Source organism: Tupaia chinensis, unplaced genomic scaffold, assembly GCF_000334495.1.
Source record: "Tupaia chinensis unplaced genomic scaffold, TupChi_1.0 Scaffold000565_1, whole genome shotgun sequence".
NCBI lineage: Eukaryota > Metazoa > Chordata > Mammalia > Scandentia > Tupaiidae > Tupaia > Tupaia belangeri.
Genome location: NW_006160078.1, coordinates 1390113 through 1406762, shown reverse-complemented (window position 1 = coordinate 1406762; position 16650 = coordinate 1390113). Strand labels below are relative to the sequence as shown.

Genomic DNA, 16650 nt, shown 5'->3' with positions numbered 1-16650 from the left:
TTCACCATACCTTTACAAAGAGTATTAGTGTCTAGATCTTTTGCAAGTCTAATAGAAAGTTAAAAAATGGCAATCAAAAGTTTTTATTTATTTTCACTTTTAAAGAGATTTATTTCCTTTGTATAGTGTAGCCCATTTTCCTACTGAGATCAACTTTTTATAAGGGCTTTGATATATTACAAAAATTAGCCATGTCTCCATATTTACCTAATATATATGTTTTCCTAGAATGTCATTTACCTTTTTTTTTTTTTTTTTGGAGAGGTTTTTGCTATAGGGTGCGTGCGCTCACCAGACAGACAGAGACAGAAAGAAAGCGAGATATCCCCCCCGGGGGGGGGGGGATGGCCACACCACAATCCCTTCTCCTCCATTCTCCTCTCAGGATCTTGGGCATGCACGCACACGCACCCGGTGTGAGTTTTAAGCCACCGGGTCCGGGATGCGAACTGTGGTTGACTACATGGGAGTCCAGCGACATAGCCATTATGCTAACTGCTGGTCCTTGTCATTTACCTTTTGACTTCTTGAGTTGGTAGTTTTTGCCATGCAGACATTTTTAATGGTTTTCAATGATTTCATTTAAGAGTCTAGTATTGTCTGTTTTGTTTTCTTGGTAATGAAGAGTTTGAAGGGTCTTCCCCATAAAACCTTTCAAATCTTGTTCCATGATATACAGTATTTTCCTATGGTTTCTTCTACTCCTGTTATTCTTTCAGGTTATTTCAGCCATAGTTTATCTTTTATAATGTGACAATCACCTCATACTGTTTTTTCCCTGCCTCTGGTATTGTGCTTATTTCTAGCTTATTCTTGGATCTTTTCACATTCTATTGCAAATGCAGACTTGTTCTTTCCATTTAATAGTTTATATGTATGAATACTAGTAAACTATATTTTATAATGCTTGCTTTACCTTGCTGAATTTTTATTCTTTGTAGTAATTTATTTTTCTTGTTTTTATAAATTCAGATTATTAATAGTGATTTTTCTCTCCTTTTCTAATAGGTTTTGATGGTACCTTATTTGACTACTTTAATGGTTATGAAGATTTAAAAAATAAGAAAGTTAGATTTGTTGGACATGCTAAACAGAGAATACAAGAAGATTATCTCCGAATTTTAAGATACTTCAGGTAAGTATTTTAAAGAAATAGGATGAGACCACCATTCTGGTCATGTAAATACATAGCAGGTCACTGTACAAAATGGTGACATGCCAAATGTTTGTGTCCAGTGGAGACTTAGTAACCTATACTCTATGGGTGAAATAGTACTTAAAAACTTTATTCTATTTTCATTTCTAAAACGTACTTCATTCTATATCATCTTTATTATTTAGCTTTCCTTTTTTTTAATGCTCATTTTTTTTTTTTCTTTTTTTTTGGAGAGATTTTCACTGTAGGGCGCGTGCGCTCGCCAGACAGACAGAGAGAGACATAGAGACAGAAAGCGAGAAATCACCCCCCAGGGGGGATGGTCACGCCGCAATCCCTTCTCCTCCATTCTCCTCTTGGGATCTTGGGCATGCACGCACACACGCCTGGCGTGAGTTTTAAGCCACCGGGTCCGGGACACGAACCGCGGTTGACTACGTGGGAGTCCAGCGACATAGCCATTACGCTAACTGCTGGTTCCCCATTTTTCTTGATTAAGTGATATTTCCTCCACTGATCCATTCATTACAGAGATGTCTGAGTGCCTAGCATAGGCTGAGCACTATCTTAGGTGTTCTGAATACAGCAGTGAAAGTCAGTCTCTGCCCTCATTTGGCTTACATTCTTAGGGGATGGTGGAAAATCTCTTCCTTACAACAAAATTATGCTGGTGAAAAGAAGTATCTTAAATGCAAATAAAATGCCATAAAAAAAAAATCAAGGTATAGAGGTATATGCTTAAAACTTGTATAAACTTATTAAGTATAAAATGCATAGATGATTTTGTGGATAGCTTTGATGTTTAAACTAAATAGCTAATATATGAATAGTATTAATTTTCCACTGGAAAGGGATCAATTCCCTTAGCAGACCATATGTATTTTATCAATCAATACTATTTCTCTAAACTTGTATTTGCAAACAATCTCTCTGGACAAAAGAATATATCGAGGTTTAGTAATAGTTATTTTAGCATTTCATTTAGAGTAGTGATAAATTTTAAGGGTATTCATAATAGAGATTGGATGGGCTTTAAGGCTTTCAATTTTCAGATTCCATGAAATATACTCAAGTATCTTATTTCTTATTCTGAAGCGCTTTAAAAATTTTAATGTGGGGACCAGTGGACGGTGTTATGGTTATATCGTTGAACTCCCACATAGTCAATCGTGGTTTGAGTCCTGGACTAGGAGGCTTAAAACACAATGGTTGTGAGCGCATGTATGCCAAAGATCCTGAGAGAATGGCAGCAAAGGGATTACAGCGTTGCAATCCCCCCTCCCCCCTTGGGGGTGACTTTTCGCTTTCTGTCTCTCTGGTGAGCACATGCAAGCTTAAAAAAAAAAAATCTCAAAGTAAAAAAAAAAGTCAATGCCTATCAACAGGCAAATTTTAAGGGATTAAAAGTATTATGCCATTTCAGTCTTCTTTTGATGCCCTAAAGAATGCTGTTTTATGGACCCACCACCAGTGCCAATTTAGGAATTGCATTTGATGTCCTTTCTGAGCATAGTGGAATCTTTGGGGTTCGAATTCTGAATAATCTTAAGGTTACACTTCATTAGCTCTTGGGTTCTCTGATCTACAAATAAAAGGGAAGTAGAGAATTTACTGGATTGTTAAGGTCCCTCCTAGAATTAATTCTCTTTGTTTTTTATTAGATAGATATACAGGGTAAAATGAGAAACAGGGTTTTTGGATGATAGTCAGTATAGAAATAATTGAGAATTTTTGTCATACTGTAGGTTTTATGGGAGAATTGTAGATAAACCTGGTGACCATGATCCTGAGACTTTGGAAGCAATTGCAGAAAACGCAAAAGGCTTGGCTGGAATATCAGGAGAGAGGATTTGGGTGGAACTGAAAAAAATTCTTGTTGGTAACCATGTAAATCATTTGATTCACCTTATCTATGACCTTGATGTGGCTCCTTATATAGGTGAGAGCAAGTTTTAAAATGTTTGAATTTCTAGCAATGGAATTCTAGATTAAAAATTTCATAGGGAAAAAAGCATTTGATTCATTTAGTTGAATTCTTAATGGAGAAAGGAATAGTTTAAAGTTTGGTAACTTTAGGGTCATGTAGGAAACAGCTCAGAGATGGCCGATGGTGGTCATACATAGTGGCCTCTGGAGTCAGACAGATGTGTGTGAAACTGCCATTTACCAGCTTTGAGGTTCTAGTTAGTGTGTGATCTAAAAAGGGGGTCTGAAAATATCAGAATGAATCTACCTAAGAGGACTGAGAGGCTACAATGAGTTAATACATGTGAGACATTTTTAGAATAGTGGTTTATTTGTACATAGAAATTGTTCAATGAATATTATATTCACAGAAGACAGTGGGATCATACGGTTTATCATGCTTCAGAATTCTAGTGACAGGGCATTATGTTCGGTTTAGGATATGAGGGAATTTTTTTTTCCTCTCTCAGTAAAGTACTTTTGTCCCTACAGGTTTACCTGCTAACGCAAGTTTTGAAGAATTTAACAAAGTCAGTAAAAATGTCGAAGGTTTTTCACCAAAGCCAATGACTCTTTTGGCGTCATTATTTAAAGTACAGGATGATGTCACAAAATTGGATTTGAGGTTGAAGATTTCAAAAGAAGAGAAAAACCTTGGTTTATTTTTGGTTAAAAATAGGAAAGATTTAATCAAAGCCACAGACAGTTCCGAACCATTGAAGCCCTATCAAGACTTCATTATAGATGTAAGTATCTACTTGGCTTGATCAGAATAGAAGTCTGTAAACTGCTGAGAGTAGGACTGATTATTAAGTCAAAAGTTTCTAAAACTAAGATCCTAAGTAAGCATTGAAATATTTGGTTTTGGCATTTAGTCTAGGGAACCTGATGCGACTCTCCGAGTATGTGAACTGCTCAAGTACCAGGGAGAACACTGTCTTCTGAAGGACATGCAGCAGTGGTCTGTTCCTCCATTTCCTGTGAGCGGCCATGACATTAGAAAAGTGGGCATTTCTTCAGGAAAAGAAATCGGGGCTCTATTACAACAGTTGCGAGAACAGTGGAAGAAAAGTGGTTACCAGATGGAAAAAGATGAGCTCCTCAGTTACATCAAGAAACCGTAAACTGCTGAGAGCTGGCTACTAAACAGTTTTTTGGTAAGACTAGCTTTTTTTCTCCCTTCTTTTAGTGAGACTTAAGAAACTCCAGATGAATAAAAGCCAGTTTACAATGACTTTAGAATGAAAAATTTTACTTCAGGCACTGAAATCTCCCTTGCAAGAAAAGTATAGACTTTTTAAAAATTTTAGGGCAGTGGAAGTTGTTTATTGTCTACGATCAAAATAATGGAATTACTTTGTACAATGTTTAAGCCTCAGTTCTCTGAATTCCAAAATAAAGTTGTGCCTGAAAAGAAAATCCTTGACGCATGTGAATAAATCCCAAGTTACCAGTTTGTCCTGGGTAGCTGGCATTCATACAGACATGATTTTGTTCCGTGTCATGATTTTCTTAAGTGTGCATGCAAAGCCTGGAAAGTTATAGGATTAAGGGTTACTCTTGAGCCTCTTATTGTAATAAAACATTTCCTTTGGCATTGAAAGGTAAATGCATTTATAGAGTAGTTGCCATATATAGTGATAATACTCTTCAGTAACATACATGTTAACTTCTTGTTTACATTACTATAATTACTGTATGTTTACTCTTTAAAAATTTGAACCTTAAATGTGTTCATTAGGTAAGTAGATGTATAACAATAGCATTGTGGATTTCAGCTGCTATATCCTGACAATTTTCTTTCCTATATAGCCATCAGCCCTAGCATCTTTGTATTCTATGGGCAAGTATCAGTTTTGGACCTAGATAAAACAATTTTGCAAAATATATTTGTGAAAGCCCAACTACAAAGAAGTGTGAGAGTTTAACAGGGGCTACCTTGCAAGAAAGGGAGCCTTACAAATGACTGCACACAGGTAATTAAATGTATTGTGATATAGTAGGTACTACTAATATATTTCAGATCCAATGTCGTAAAAGTCCTATGTGTCTAGATAGAAAGAAAATATGCAGAGTTAGCTATTTGCTTTTTTCAGAACCACCATTCTGAAATGAAAACCTTTTTAGGGATCAAAGGCAAAAAAAGTAATGTTCCCTCAGTGTAATTCCTTACAGAGATGCACTGTGCTACACTGAAAAAAACTCCCTGAAATCCATTCTGAATATGCTCTAATTACATCAATATACAACAAGATATTCAATTGATTTTCAGTGGTGATCAAAACCATGTTTAGTTAAAAAAAAAAAAGTTAACTGATTAACTTTTGTGAATTAATGTAAAGCAGCAAAAGAAAATCAATGAAACCAGTTAATTACACATGTTTAAGGAGCCACTAAACCCTTGAACATATTAGCAAAGAGGTAGGTGGCAAAGCACTCTATCTAGAACTTTATCTTAAAAATTATTCCTTACATCTAAATTTGCTTATGATAGTTTACATTATTTAAACAAAGAACATGTTTAAATTAAGTTTACAGGTTTTTCTTTAAATTTACATGGACAAGATAGCCCACAAAATACAGTATCACTTACTGCTAGCCTGTATACAGAGGGTAGGTACACTTAGGCATCTCTGTCCCACAGTAGTTTAGGCTTACTTTTTGAAAAATAACTTTTGTTGGGAACAGAATACCAAGTTATAGTTCAAACAGACTGAGCAAATACACAAAAGTAGTATTTTTCTTAACAAACACATAAAATGAAAACTTTATTTTGGGGCTCAAACTGCATATTTTAACTCTTAATTATTTTCAGAATTTACAAATCAGTATCTCACAGAAACTAAAAAAAAAAATTCAAAGGAACAAGCCCTTTTAAAATATACATTGCCTTGCCTCTTTCAAAAAGGAACATACATTGTACTTCTGCAACCTTCATTATTTGGAGGACTGGCGCATAAATGCTACTCCATGGATCAGGATAAATGATTAACTTCACATTTATAGGAACTCAAAATATACTTTGGGCAGGGAACAGAGATCTGCATGTCCTGTTTTCTGACATGCTACTAGACATATCAGATTCCATAGGATATAATGGCACCAACCTTAAAAGTAGGTATTCCTGAATTCTAGATTGTTTTTCATCCTCTCCAAAAGTATACTTTAACTGAAATCTTCAAAGAAACTGCAGCCTTCCACATGATGCTGCCATTTAGTTAGGTATGGCAGCAGGGGCATTAAATCCAAAGCAGACCTGATTTGCAAATAGCAACTTCTTAGGTGACTTTACCATTTCTCCTTACAAGCAGAGTATCACTTTGTCTGGGCTTAATTCATCTTCGGTATCTGGGATTGTGGGCAATAGAGCAGACCGAGTTAAACCCCAAAATTTCTGAGGTGACATGTCCTTTTTGGTGGCTGTAAACTTCCATCCAATATGGCTTGCACAGATCCTGCACTGGGCAATGGTCCAGGCATACCTACAAAGTTAAGAAATGATAACATCAGCTAGGGAGAAAGTAACACAGTTCTGTTTCCCAAACCTATTAAAGCTAAATTCTAGGGATTAAGAATAAATCTTTAATCCATACAGTTTCCTGAAACCAAAAAAAAAAGCTTTTTAAATACATAAAATGGACTCTTTATATAAATTGCTTTGTATGTAAACAGCGGAGTTTTCCTATAGTAAGTACAAAGAAAAAAATAGAGTTCTTAAACAGCAGCCACTTGTAATTCACTTTTGTCTCAAATTGGGTAAGGTGGGGAATAAGGGTGTATTTTAAGTAAGTTTAAAAGCAATTTGGCCAACCATGGCATTTCTGTTCTTCCAACCACTTAACTGAGTTTGTCTCCTTATTTCCCCCCCTACAGTATCCCATGGTTAGTATTTATATTAACGAATGTAGTTTTACTCCTTAAGGATGCCAAATAAGGTAGTGATGATAGAGTCCTAAGTCCATAGGCTAGCAAGTGTAATAGCTTGCTGCAATACTAGAAGGTATAATCACTAATACCTACTTAGCCCAGATACTTGAAAAAAAAAACTAATCGTATACCTGAGGGAATCTAACAAGTTCTCAGGGATGCTGCCAGTCCCAGAGAACTACCAGGCTTAAAGAAGAGAAAAGATTGAACAGTTTCTATACTTAGTCAGATATTTGTTTTACTAGGTGATAAAACAGGTGAGTTCCAGAGTGAAGTGACAGAAATACATAGTTTTGGAAGAAGTATATTAGAGGAAAAATACAGTGGCCAACCTGTTTTCTCTGCAGGACATGATTCTAGCTATTTGCGGAAGGAAGAACATTTAAATGTGATTTATTCCATTTTATAGCTTTGATTATGATTTCAGCAACTATGCTTATGACTCTGGGTTTTTCTGCCCAATTAAGATACAGCAACAACAAGAAAAGCATTACTACATTACCCAGGAAACCAGCTGTGCTCTGTAGAAGGCCGGCCTATCAGATTCAAGTTGCAAGCCTTATACACAGTAAGCGTCTCATGCACATAGCCATGAGGATTCACATAAGCTGCCATCGGCCCACATAAGGATAAACTAAAACAAAGAATAAACATGGAGGATAAATCAAAATGCAATGCAGTCTAATCCTACATGGTTAGATTTTTAATCTTTCAGTTTTAAGTCAGACCAGTCTTAGGAGGTTGGCAGACAGCTCAGTTTTCTGATCCTGAGAGATATAGTGCTAACTGAAAAAAACCTTCCCTAAGATTTACATTGCAAAATAACATACAGAGCTCAAGTTCTTTTAAAGGAGTGTTTGAGACTGTAAGTGCAGTGAAAAAGGTCTCCGGTTATAGAGAGCAGCTTCCTTCTTAATTCATGATTCTGATGAATTTGTCATCAGACAATTATTTGTCATCAGAAATTATTGAAAATAATTTCTAGTTATATAAGCATCCACACATGTTTAAAAGTATGCCCTGCTGTGGCCAAACTGATTAATCACTAAGACGACGATAGCCTAATTTTCAACATTAGGGACAGCAGTTTTAGTTTACTGTACTCATCACTTAAGAGTAATTCGGTACATAATAATTGTCACTGAGTAATCAAATTGGGGAGAGAGTAGTCTTACCAAACTGACTTTACATATTTCATTTTCTGAAGGTTTTTACTACTTACAGATCCCATATGTTAGGTCGTCAGGAAAGTCTTGACAGTTTTTGCATGTGACTTTCCCGACGACCTAACATATGGGATATGTAGTCTTGACACTAATACTGACATAATAAGTGCTTTGGAAATGTATTCGGGAGCATACAAAAATATCTTACCTGAAAATTTCATTTTTGGTTGTTATTTCTGTTTCTTGACATTGTTTACAGCAAAGAGAAGTACACTAAAAAATTTAAGTAATAAAAAATGGTTATTTTTCCCAAAGATAATTAGTAGCTTAACAAAAACTACTTCTCTAACTATTCAAAAACTTAGCACTAAGGGGATCTGCCACACACGAAACCAAATGATCTAGAATAAAGAGTGATATGTAACTACAACTATTTCACAAAGAAATCTATTAGATAAACTATACTTAGGTTTATGCAAGTACAAATTCACTTCTGCATTTTCCAACTGTTTATGCACACAGAGGGAAAGTGAGAAAGCACTGCCTACATGGGGCATGGTCATGCCACATCCCTTCTCCATCTCTCCCTCTTTTAAGGGTTTTGGGCACACATGCTCAGCCTGCTAGGTCTGGATCGCCACAGTACACTTGGTTGGCCATGTGGAATCCAGCCTCCTTACCCATCAGGCCATAGACAGGCTGGCTGGCCCTAAAATATTTTTCTTATTGACATAAGCCATGACAAGAATAATTGTAAAACTACATAACTAGACTCTCTACATAGCTCTAGAGGTGCCAACAGTGCAGCCTGGTTCTCTAGCCTAACTAAACATGGTATCACAAACATATTTACTCACTTTATTCATAATGTCTAATTCACAGCGAAGTCGTTGGATAGCACTACCAATTTTAAGGAGCTGAATTCTTAATACATCATCAATAGGAAGACAAGCAGCTACTCTGTAAGAAAAATCTTAAAGACACGATGGTTTTTCAAGTTTTACACCTATGAATTAGATAAGTATCAGATAACTTACGAATCAGATAATGTCCTTTTGAAATAAATCCTCCTCCACAGGGCCCCCAAAGCACACATTTTACACAATTATAAACAACACAATAGCTACCAAGTATATACTCAGAAAACCTACTACTACCTAACTACTTTTGCCACACTATACTTGTTTCTTATAACTTTCCTTTAAATTGAACATGAACGCAAATCTAAGTTATAAGTAACTTATTTGCCAAGAGACTACAAAAAAACAATGGTATCTTGTAAATGGATATAGAGACTTAAATATAGTAACTTCTGAAATTAGGGTCACTTCTTTTAAAAAGGCACTTAAAAGAACAAAGCAAGTCTTTACACTCAGGAAGGATTTCTGGCTGACAGCCATTTACTACAACTTGTACTTTTCATGTAAAACTTGCCTTAAACTAGTGCTCACAAAATGGAAGAATTCTGTTAATTTAAAAATACTCTTTTTAACTGTTCAAAAGAAGTATATATGCTTTTCAAAAATAAAAATGGGGGGGGGGCAAAAAACCAGCAACAAAAATACCTGATTTCAAGTACAAAATTGTAAAGTTTTTTGTAGCAAGATAGTACAGGCCTTAGTATAGAAACTGATTTCTCATACCTATAGGATTTGAAGGAAGAGAATCATCTTTTAGATTTTCATCCCATTCACGTAGCTGTTTCTTGATTCTATCCATTAAGGTTTCCTTATTTAAAATAGAAGCACTCACAATAAAGTTCACAGACATTAAAATTTACTGTCAGTTTTTCGATTCTTAATTAACATACTGGAAACACTTTAAGTCATCACCAACTCCCAATTACCTACCACGTCAGCTACCTAGCTGCCTTTACGCACAGTCGGTCAGTCCCATGGCACAAGCTCTGGCCTGTGGATGCTGTTCTAAGCTCCTGCATGTAACTGGTTTCTGTATTCTAGCTTTGTTTGAAGCCTCTTCTGAGGTAGTCCACAGTGATTGTGGCCCATGTAAAACTCAGCACTATCACTTAGTGTCGATATACCTATTACTTTCCTCCTATTTACTACATAAAAGTGTTTGCAATCTTACGTAAACATATGCAAAAAATGCCACTTCTGCACAGGGTATCATTACCTGTCTATTCAGTTTATCCAGGAGTGCAGAGCTATAGGCAAAGTTCACTAGGGATAATGACTAACTAATTGAATGCCTACTATATGCCAAGTGCAATGGCTGCTCTTATCCCCATTTTATAGGTAGAGAAGTAATTTGCCCTAAACCACTAAGTGACAAACTTTGAATCCAGTCATTGTGTCTAAACCCAGATAATTTCAGCAGTCTATTTAAATTACTTATGCAAAATATGGCAATGCTTTGTATTAAGACACAAAGAACAAAAACTCTGAATGCATCAGTTAGTGATCAGGATTAATGTACTATTTTTTGAGAAAAACCAACATATATAAGGAGTCTTTTACTTTTTTTTTTTGGGGGGGGGAGGTGTTTGCAATATGATGTGTGCACTCGCCAGAGAGACAGACAAAGTAAGAAACCACCCCCCCAGGGGGTGGCCATGCTGTATTCCCTTCTCCTCCATTCTCTTCTTGGGATTTTAGACATGCACACACACCCAGTGTGAGTTTAAGCCACTGGGTTTGGGCCCTGAACCGCGGAAGTCCAGTGACAATAGCCATTACACCAACTGCTGGTCCCAAAGGGCCTTTAACTTTCTAAATGTTAACTACTACCAAACCCAATAAACTTTCAAATGCTTACTTAAAACCCTAAAGTCTTAGTCTATCCAGCAGTATTTCCATTTGTTTTACCCTAAATGTAACAAATGACATTAGTTCTTAAACAGCACTGAATATACTTTAATGCTTTGGTTAAATAACCCTTAACTATGATACAGCTGACCATAAATTACAATTACTTACAGCATCATATAAGGAATACAGCCAGCGAGGCCATGAAGTCAGATTTGCACAATGAAACTTTCTCTGAAATTAGAAACAAAAATCAATTAAAACCCCCCAAGATAAAGATTCCAATGTCAGAAAGGAAAATATTTGAAAAGTGATTATTGCTAAGAAAAACACTTATTTCTAACTTTGAAAAGAATGCCAGATCCCATAGTAGATGATTATCTATTATATATGACAATCATGTTTTTATATTCAAGTATATACCAGAATCCTAATTTCCACTGAGAAAGTTCAAATAGTATAACTTCAATGCTTTAGGACGACTTAGTAAAACTAAGATAAACTTGAAGAGCAAACACCATACTTCTATTATGACAACATTAAATCATTTACCCAATAATTGCTTGTCTGATATTTGTTGTAAAAACCTCAACATAACAATCTAAACCATCTTTCTGGTTCACCATAAAGGCAAACATAATTATACTATTTCAAAAAGAATAAAATGATTGTATATTTGAGACTTCATGGTCAACTTGTCTTTTCATAAAACTCAGGAGAAAACCCATCCTATATTTCTTCCAAGACCTATAATTAGGATTCAAATAGAAGCATGCCTAAGTCCATATAAAAACATGTACTGTACTTAATTCCTCTAGAATTTCAGCATTTGATGGGAAGACTTAACGTTGTTAGGATGTCACTCCTGAAAACACATACTCAATACTAATGAGCTTAAAACTTTTTAAGTGTAATAAAAGGTTCACTGGGAAGGAAAAATGTACAAAATGACCAAAATATTTTTTGAAAGAGAACCAAATACTCTGTAGTACACACAGATATCACTGAAAGACTGCACGGCAGCAACTATTCCTAGTAAACTGCGGACAACCTAAACATCAATACACAAGACAACAGTTAAATGTGTTCATATAGGAGGTTATACTCTGCAATTGCTAGAACAACAAGGCATATGGAACCTACATAATAAAATAATCATACCTTTCTCAAAACAAAACCTACATATGTACAAAAGGTTGCAATTTCTTTTTAAACTACTGAGGTCTTTTTAACACATGACACTGGGAAGATCAAAAGGGACCTTTAACAAAGCACAATGGAAAAGGCAAGGTACCAGTGGACAAATGAAGATCCTACTCTTGACTCTGTGAGACCAACTAGCATGAGATGAAGAAATTATATACATTCACACACACACACACACACACACACACGCGTGCGCCACAATCAGTAGTTAGAGCCGTGCTATGCAATTTGTCTCCTCTCTGCCCCATGATCCTACTTTACTACTCTAGCTATATTACAAGTGTGGAATTTAAGAGAGCCAATACTGCTACTCTACTCCATCATGGTCAGAAATGGGAACTTCTACTGAAATGTCTTAACACTACAGATATTTAGTTTGGACTCTCTCTCAAAGAGACACAATACTTGTTTTAAGTTATTTTAGGAATTCTAATCAAAAAGGACTTGCTCTGAAAAGGCTACAGCTTAAACCAGTGGATTCTTTAACAACTATGGAGCATTTTTTTTTTTTCTTAATATAATCTTTATATTTGAGGCTGCCCAAAGATGGTCTCTGATGACCTGTTATGTGCTCAGGTAGTGATTTATGCTTGAACAGTCAGACCACAAGACCCTCAAGGTAAAAGCTGTTCTTTCCCTTCTTCTATTTATTTATCATTATTTTTAATTTTGCTACTCTCCACATTGAAAGAAATGAGAAAGCAAGCTGCCAGGTCCAGGACTTGAACTGTGGTCAGCCCGGTGGGAGCCCAGTGCTTTAAACACCATGCTACCTGATGGCTCACTATCACTATCCTTTAATTATTTTCCTAATTTTGCTTCTTTAAAATTTTGCTTTACAATACATGTGCTTACCAGAGACAGAGAGAAGAGAAAGCAAGAAAGCAAGCCATCAGGTCCGAGACATGAACCATGATCCCTCATGTGAGAGTCCAGAACCTTAACCACACCAATTGCTGGTCCCGTCCTTTACGAATTTTAAAACCAAATATGTAATGTTAAGGAATACTGTCACGGACCAATTACAGAATTTTAACTGCTACTGATAGCATGTGAGTAGATTCTGAATATCACAAATAGCTGTGGCAATCAATTTCTCTTAGAACTAAAGCTGTCTTACAAGAATATTTTTAACGCAAGTCCAGCTTGAGGACAAAGGTTACAGTGGTACAGAAGGATGCACAACTTGCCCAAGACCACAGTAAATGGGGAGCAGCTACAATTTACGAACAAGAAGTCTGAACTACCATTCATTCAACAAATATTCTCAGAGTTCAATGTGTCAGGCACTTTTATGCATTTGGGATATGCCAGTGACTAAAACAATGTAGGACTAAAATCACTGCTCCATGAGGTTTACATCTTAATGGGATAATGCTTACTCTATTATATTTTCTTAGAACTACAAAAATCACAAGGACCTGACAAAAAGTTTAGTTTAGTACTCAAAAGTATCATTTTCACCTCACATTGCTTTCATAGAAAGAGAAGCCACAACAATTTATTCATATGTTAGTGAAGTCATTATAAAGAGAACAGAATGTGGGCTGCTACCAAGCGAAGAGCACTGCTCTTGGCTAAAGGTCATTAGCACTAGCTCTTCCTGCATCCACAAACCAGCTACAGTCACATGAGCCTCAGTTCCCTTTTTAGTGTGACCTCTAAATTTCTTTATGCTGAAAATCCTCAAGGATTCTAGAGGTTCCATTTACAAATAAGTAATATGATTAACATACTACACATACTTGTGATGTGTTTTCTGTACTCAATTATACAAACTGAAGAGAAGTATACCAGCTTTTACAAAATAATAGCCAGCTTTTACAAAACTGCTAAATATTTAAGCCACTTCAACATCTTTAGATTTGAAAGTCCCTTTTAACTTTCCAGCATGACAGATGAGGCTTCTGTCGGGTATCTTGGGTAACATCATTAAGTTTTAGCAATTAATAGGCATTTTTCAAGTCAATACTGTGATTTCATAAAAGGGTTATATCTCAAGAAAATTTTAATACTAGCCAAAAGTTTAGGCACAAATGACCAATGCCTGATTCTGCAGTGAAATAGTAGTCACTCTGGAGACAGTATTTACTATTACAAATGATTGTAAAAGGCTCTTAACAATTAATATCTATTACCAGGAGATAATCTATCACATTACTTTTTCTTTTTCTTTTTTTTTTTTTTTTAAGATTTTTATTATAGGGTGTGTACACTCACCAGAGAAAAACAGAAAGCAATAAATTCCCCTGTGGGGGAAGAAAGACAAAAGTCCCCCTGGGGGGGGGGGGGGGGGGGGCAGGGGATGGCCACGCCACAATCCCTTCTTCATTCTCCTCTCAGGACTATGGACATTCAGGCACACGTTTCTGAGTGAGTTTCAAGCTGCTGGGTCCAAGACTTGAACCATGGTAGACCATGTGCGAGTCCAGCAACGTAATCATCGTGTCACCTGCTGGTCCCACATTCTTCCATTTTTAAGCTTTGTAAGTATGGCTTTAGCTTCCCCTCTCAAAAATGTAGAATGCTTAAAAAATAGGAAACTCCACTTAAGTAGGTCTTTGAAGAGCAATGATATTGGAAATAATATGAAACACTAACTGTAAGTAGTAAATCATTACTATTAATCTCCTTTACATAGTGACCAAGGTGGTAATTCACTATGTTAACTCTTTTTATAATTAGCAATGTAAATGACAAAAACAATCCAAGTAATTCAAAAGTTGCCAGTATATATTTCATTTCCAAGCTCCCATTTGGTAATAAGAGCCTAATGGAATGAAAAGGTCTTTTCTATTCCAACAGCTTATATGCTAGGTGGGAGATACATATATGCATAGCATATACGAGAAATTACTGGTCTGTCTGTGGAAGCACCTGACTGACAGAGCTTCAGATTTCAAGACTTTCATTCCTCTTTGATATAAAAATAGAAAGTACATGTTACTGCTCTCACTATTACCATTATTCTGGAACAAGGTAAAATGGAATCTAGAATTCATATGGAGTTGATCAGTAGGGCCACAAAAGGGAAGAGACACATTGGTGCACCACTAAGAGCACTGCAATACTGAAACCACATTGGGTGGTCCCAATGTGCACCCTGGAGCCTCCTCGTTCTTCCAGGCATGGCGTGTGCCCATAGGTCTGGCTGAAGCTGGGGTTGTCTGCAATATGCTGTGGGGGTGCCGGTTGCTCTACTCATGGGAGAAGTAAATAAAACAGTTACAATAGTACATAAATAGACTGACCAACAGAGCTAAAGAAAAGTAAAATAAAAGTCATGATTTTGGTCTACATAAAGGTTATGGACTTCAGAAAATGGTAATGGAACAGTGAGCTATCTGGAAAAGCAGTGGAATTCATACTATGATAAAAATATATGAACCAAAGCTCTACATACTTAATAAAAGTAACAAAAGCAGGCAGAAAAGTTGACTACTCCTATCTAAAATGCTCAGGACTGAGATGTTTTCGATGTCAAAGTTTGCAAATACTTCCATATACATAATGAGATATCAGGGATGGCACCCGAGTCTAACCATAAACTGATTTTTCACACACACACACATTATATGTATACTCTAAAGATAATTTTACATAATATTTTTGTACTGTATCATTTTGACTGTGACCCATCGTGGGAGGTCAGGTGTGGAATTTTCAACTTGTGGTATTTGGTATTGAAAAGGTTTCAAAATTTGGAGTACTGTGGAATTCAGATATTTGTATTAGGGATGCTCAAGCTATAAGACAAAAGCACAAGGCAATTCCTTAGCATGGGAAAGTCATTTTTAGCTGTGATTTAGGATACAGATGCATTAAAAATAATTCAACAACTTAAAAATTTTAAAATGAGTACGTCAAAAAGTTGAATTGAAAAACCAGGGATAAATGTTTGGAACTCATTAATTACAGAGATTTTAATGAAATAGAACTCAAAAAGCTAACAGAGACACCAGTAGATGGCATAATAGTTACGATGCTGGACTCTCACATGCCAATGCTGCCCAAGTCTGGAACCTGAGGCTTGAAACTCACATAAGGCATGTATGCATGAGTGCCCAAAATCCCAAAGAGAAGGGACTGAGTCATGGCCATCTACTCAGGGGGGGTGATTTCTCACTTTCTGTCTCTCCAGTGAATGTACACATTTCCTATAGCAAGCTAACAGAAAAATGAGCAAAGGATATGAAAACATTTCATAGAAAAGGAAAAACAAACTGCTCTTAAAATGCAAAACCTGGGAACCAGCAGTTAGCGTAATGGCTATGTCGCTGGACTCCCACGTAGTCGACCACGGTTTGTGTCCCGGATCCGGTGGCTTAAAACTCATGCTGGCCGCGTGTGCATGCGTGCCCAAGATCCCGAGAGGAGAATGGAGGAAAAGGGATTGCGGCGTGACCATCCCCCCTGGGGGGTGATTTCTCGCTTTCTGTCTCTATGTCTCTCTCTGTCTGTC

General features: G+C 36.4%; 2 protein-coding genes across 2 annotated transcripts in view; one reads left to right on the top strand and one right to left on the bottom strand.

Annotated features, from left to right (window-relative positions):
• Nucleotides 1–4540, top strand: part of TRNT1 (tRNA nucleotidyl transferase 1) — an 18589-nt gene extending 14049 nt beyond the window's left edge. The window contains exons 5-8 of the mRNA XM_027775451.1: nt 1009–1135; nt 2902–3095; nt 3614–3867; nt 3997–4540. Of these exons, the coding sequence (XP_027631252.1) occupies nt 1009–1135; nt 2902–3095; nt 3614–3867; nt 3997–4245 (824 nt within the window). The 3' untranslated portion in view covers nt 4246–4540. The remainder of the gene's footprint in view (nt 1–1008; nt 1136–2901; nt 3096–3613; nt 3868–3996) is intronic.
• The window catches only part of CRBN (cereblon), a 40081-nt gene continuing 27821 nt past the window's right edge, over nt 4391–16650 (bottom strand). The window contains exons 6-11 of the mRNA XM_006157935.3: nt 11154–11216; nt 9858–9942; nt 9072–9187; nt 8423–8487; nt 7551–7682; nt 4391–6603 (exon numbers count right to left, since the gene is read on the bottom strand). Of these exons, the coding sequence (XP_006157997.1) occupies nt 6423–6603; nt 7551–7682; nt 8423–8487; nt 9072–9187; nt 9858–9942; nt 11154–11216 (642 nt within the window). The 3' untranslated portion in view covers nt 4391–6422. The remainder of the gene's footprint in view (nt 6604–7550; nt 7683–8422; nt 8488–9071; nt 9188–9857; nt 9943–11153; nt 11217–16650) is intronic.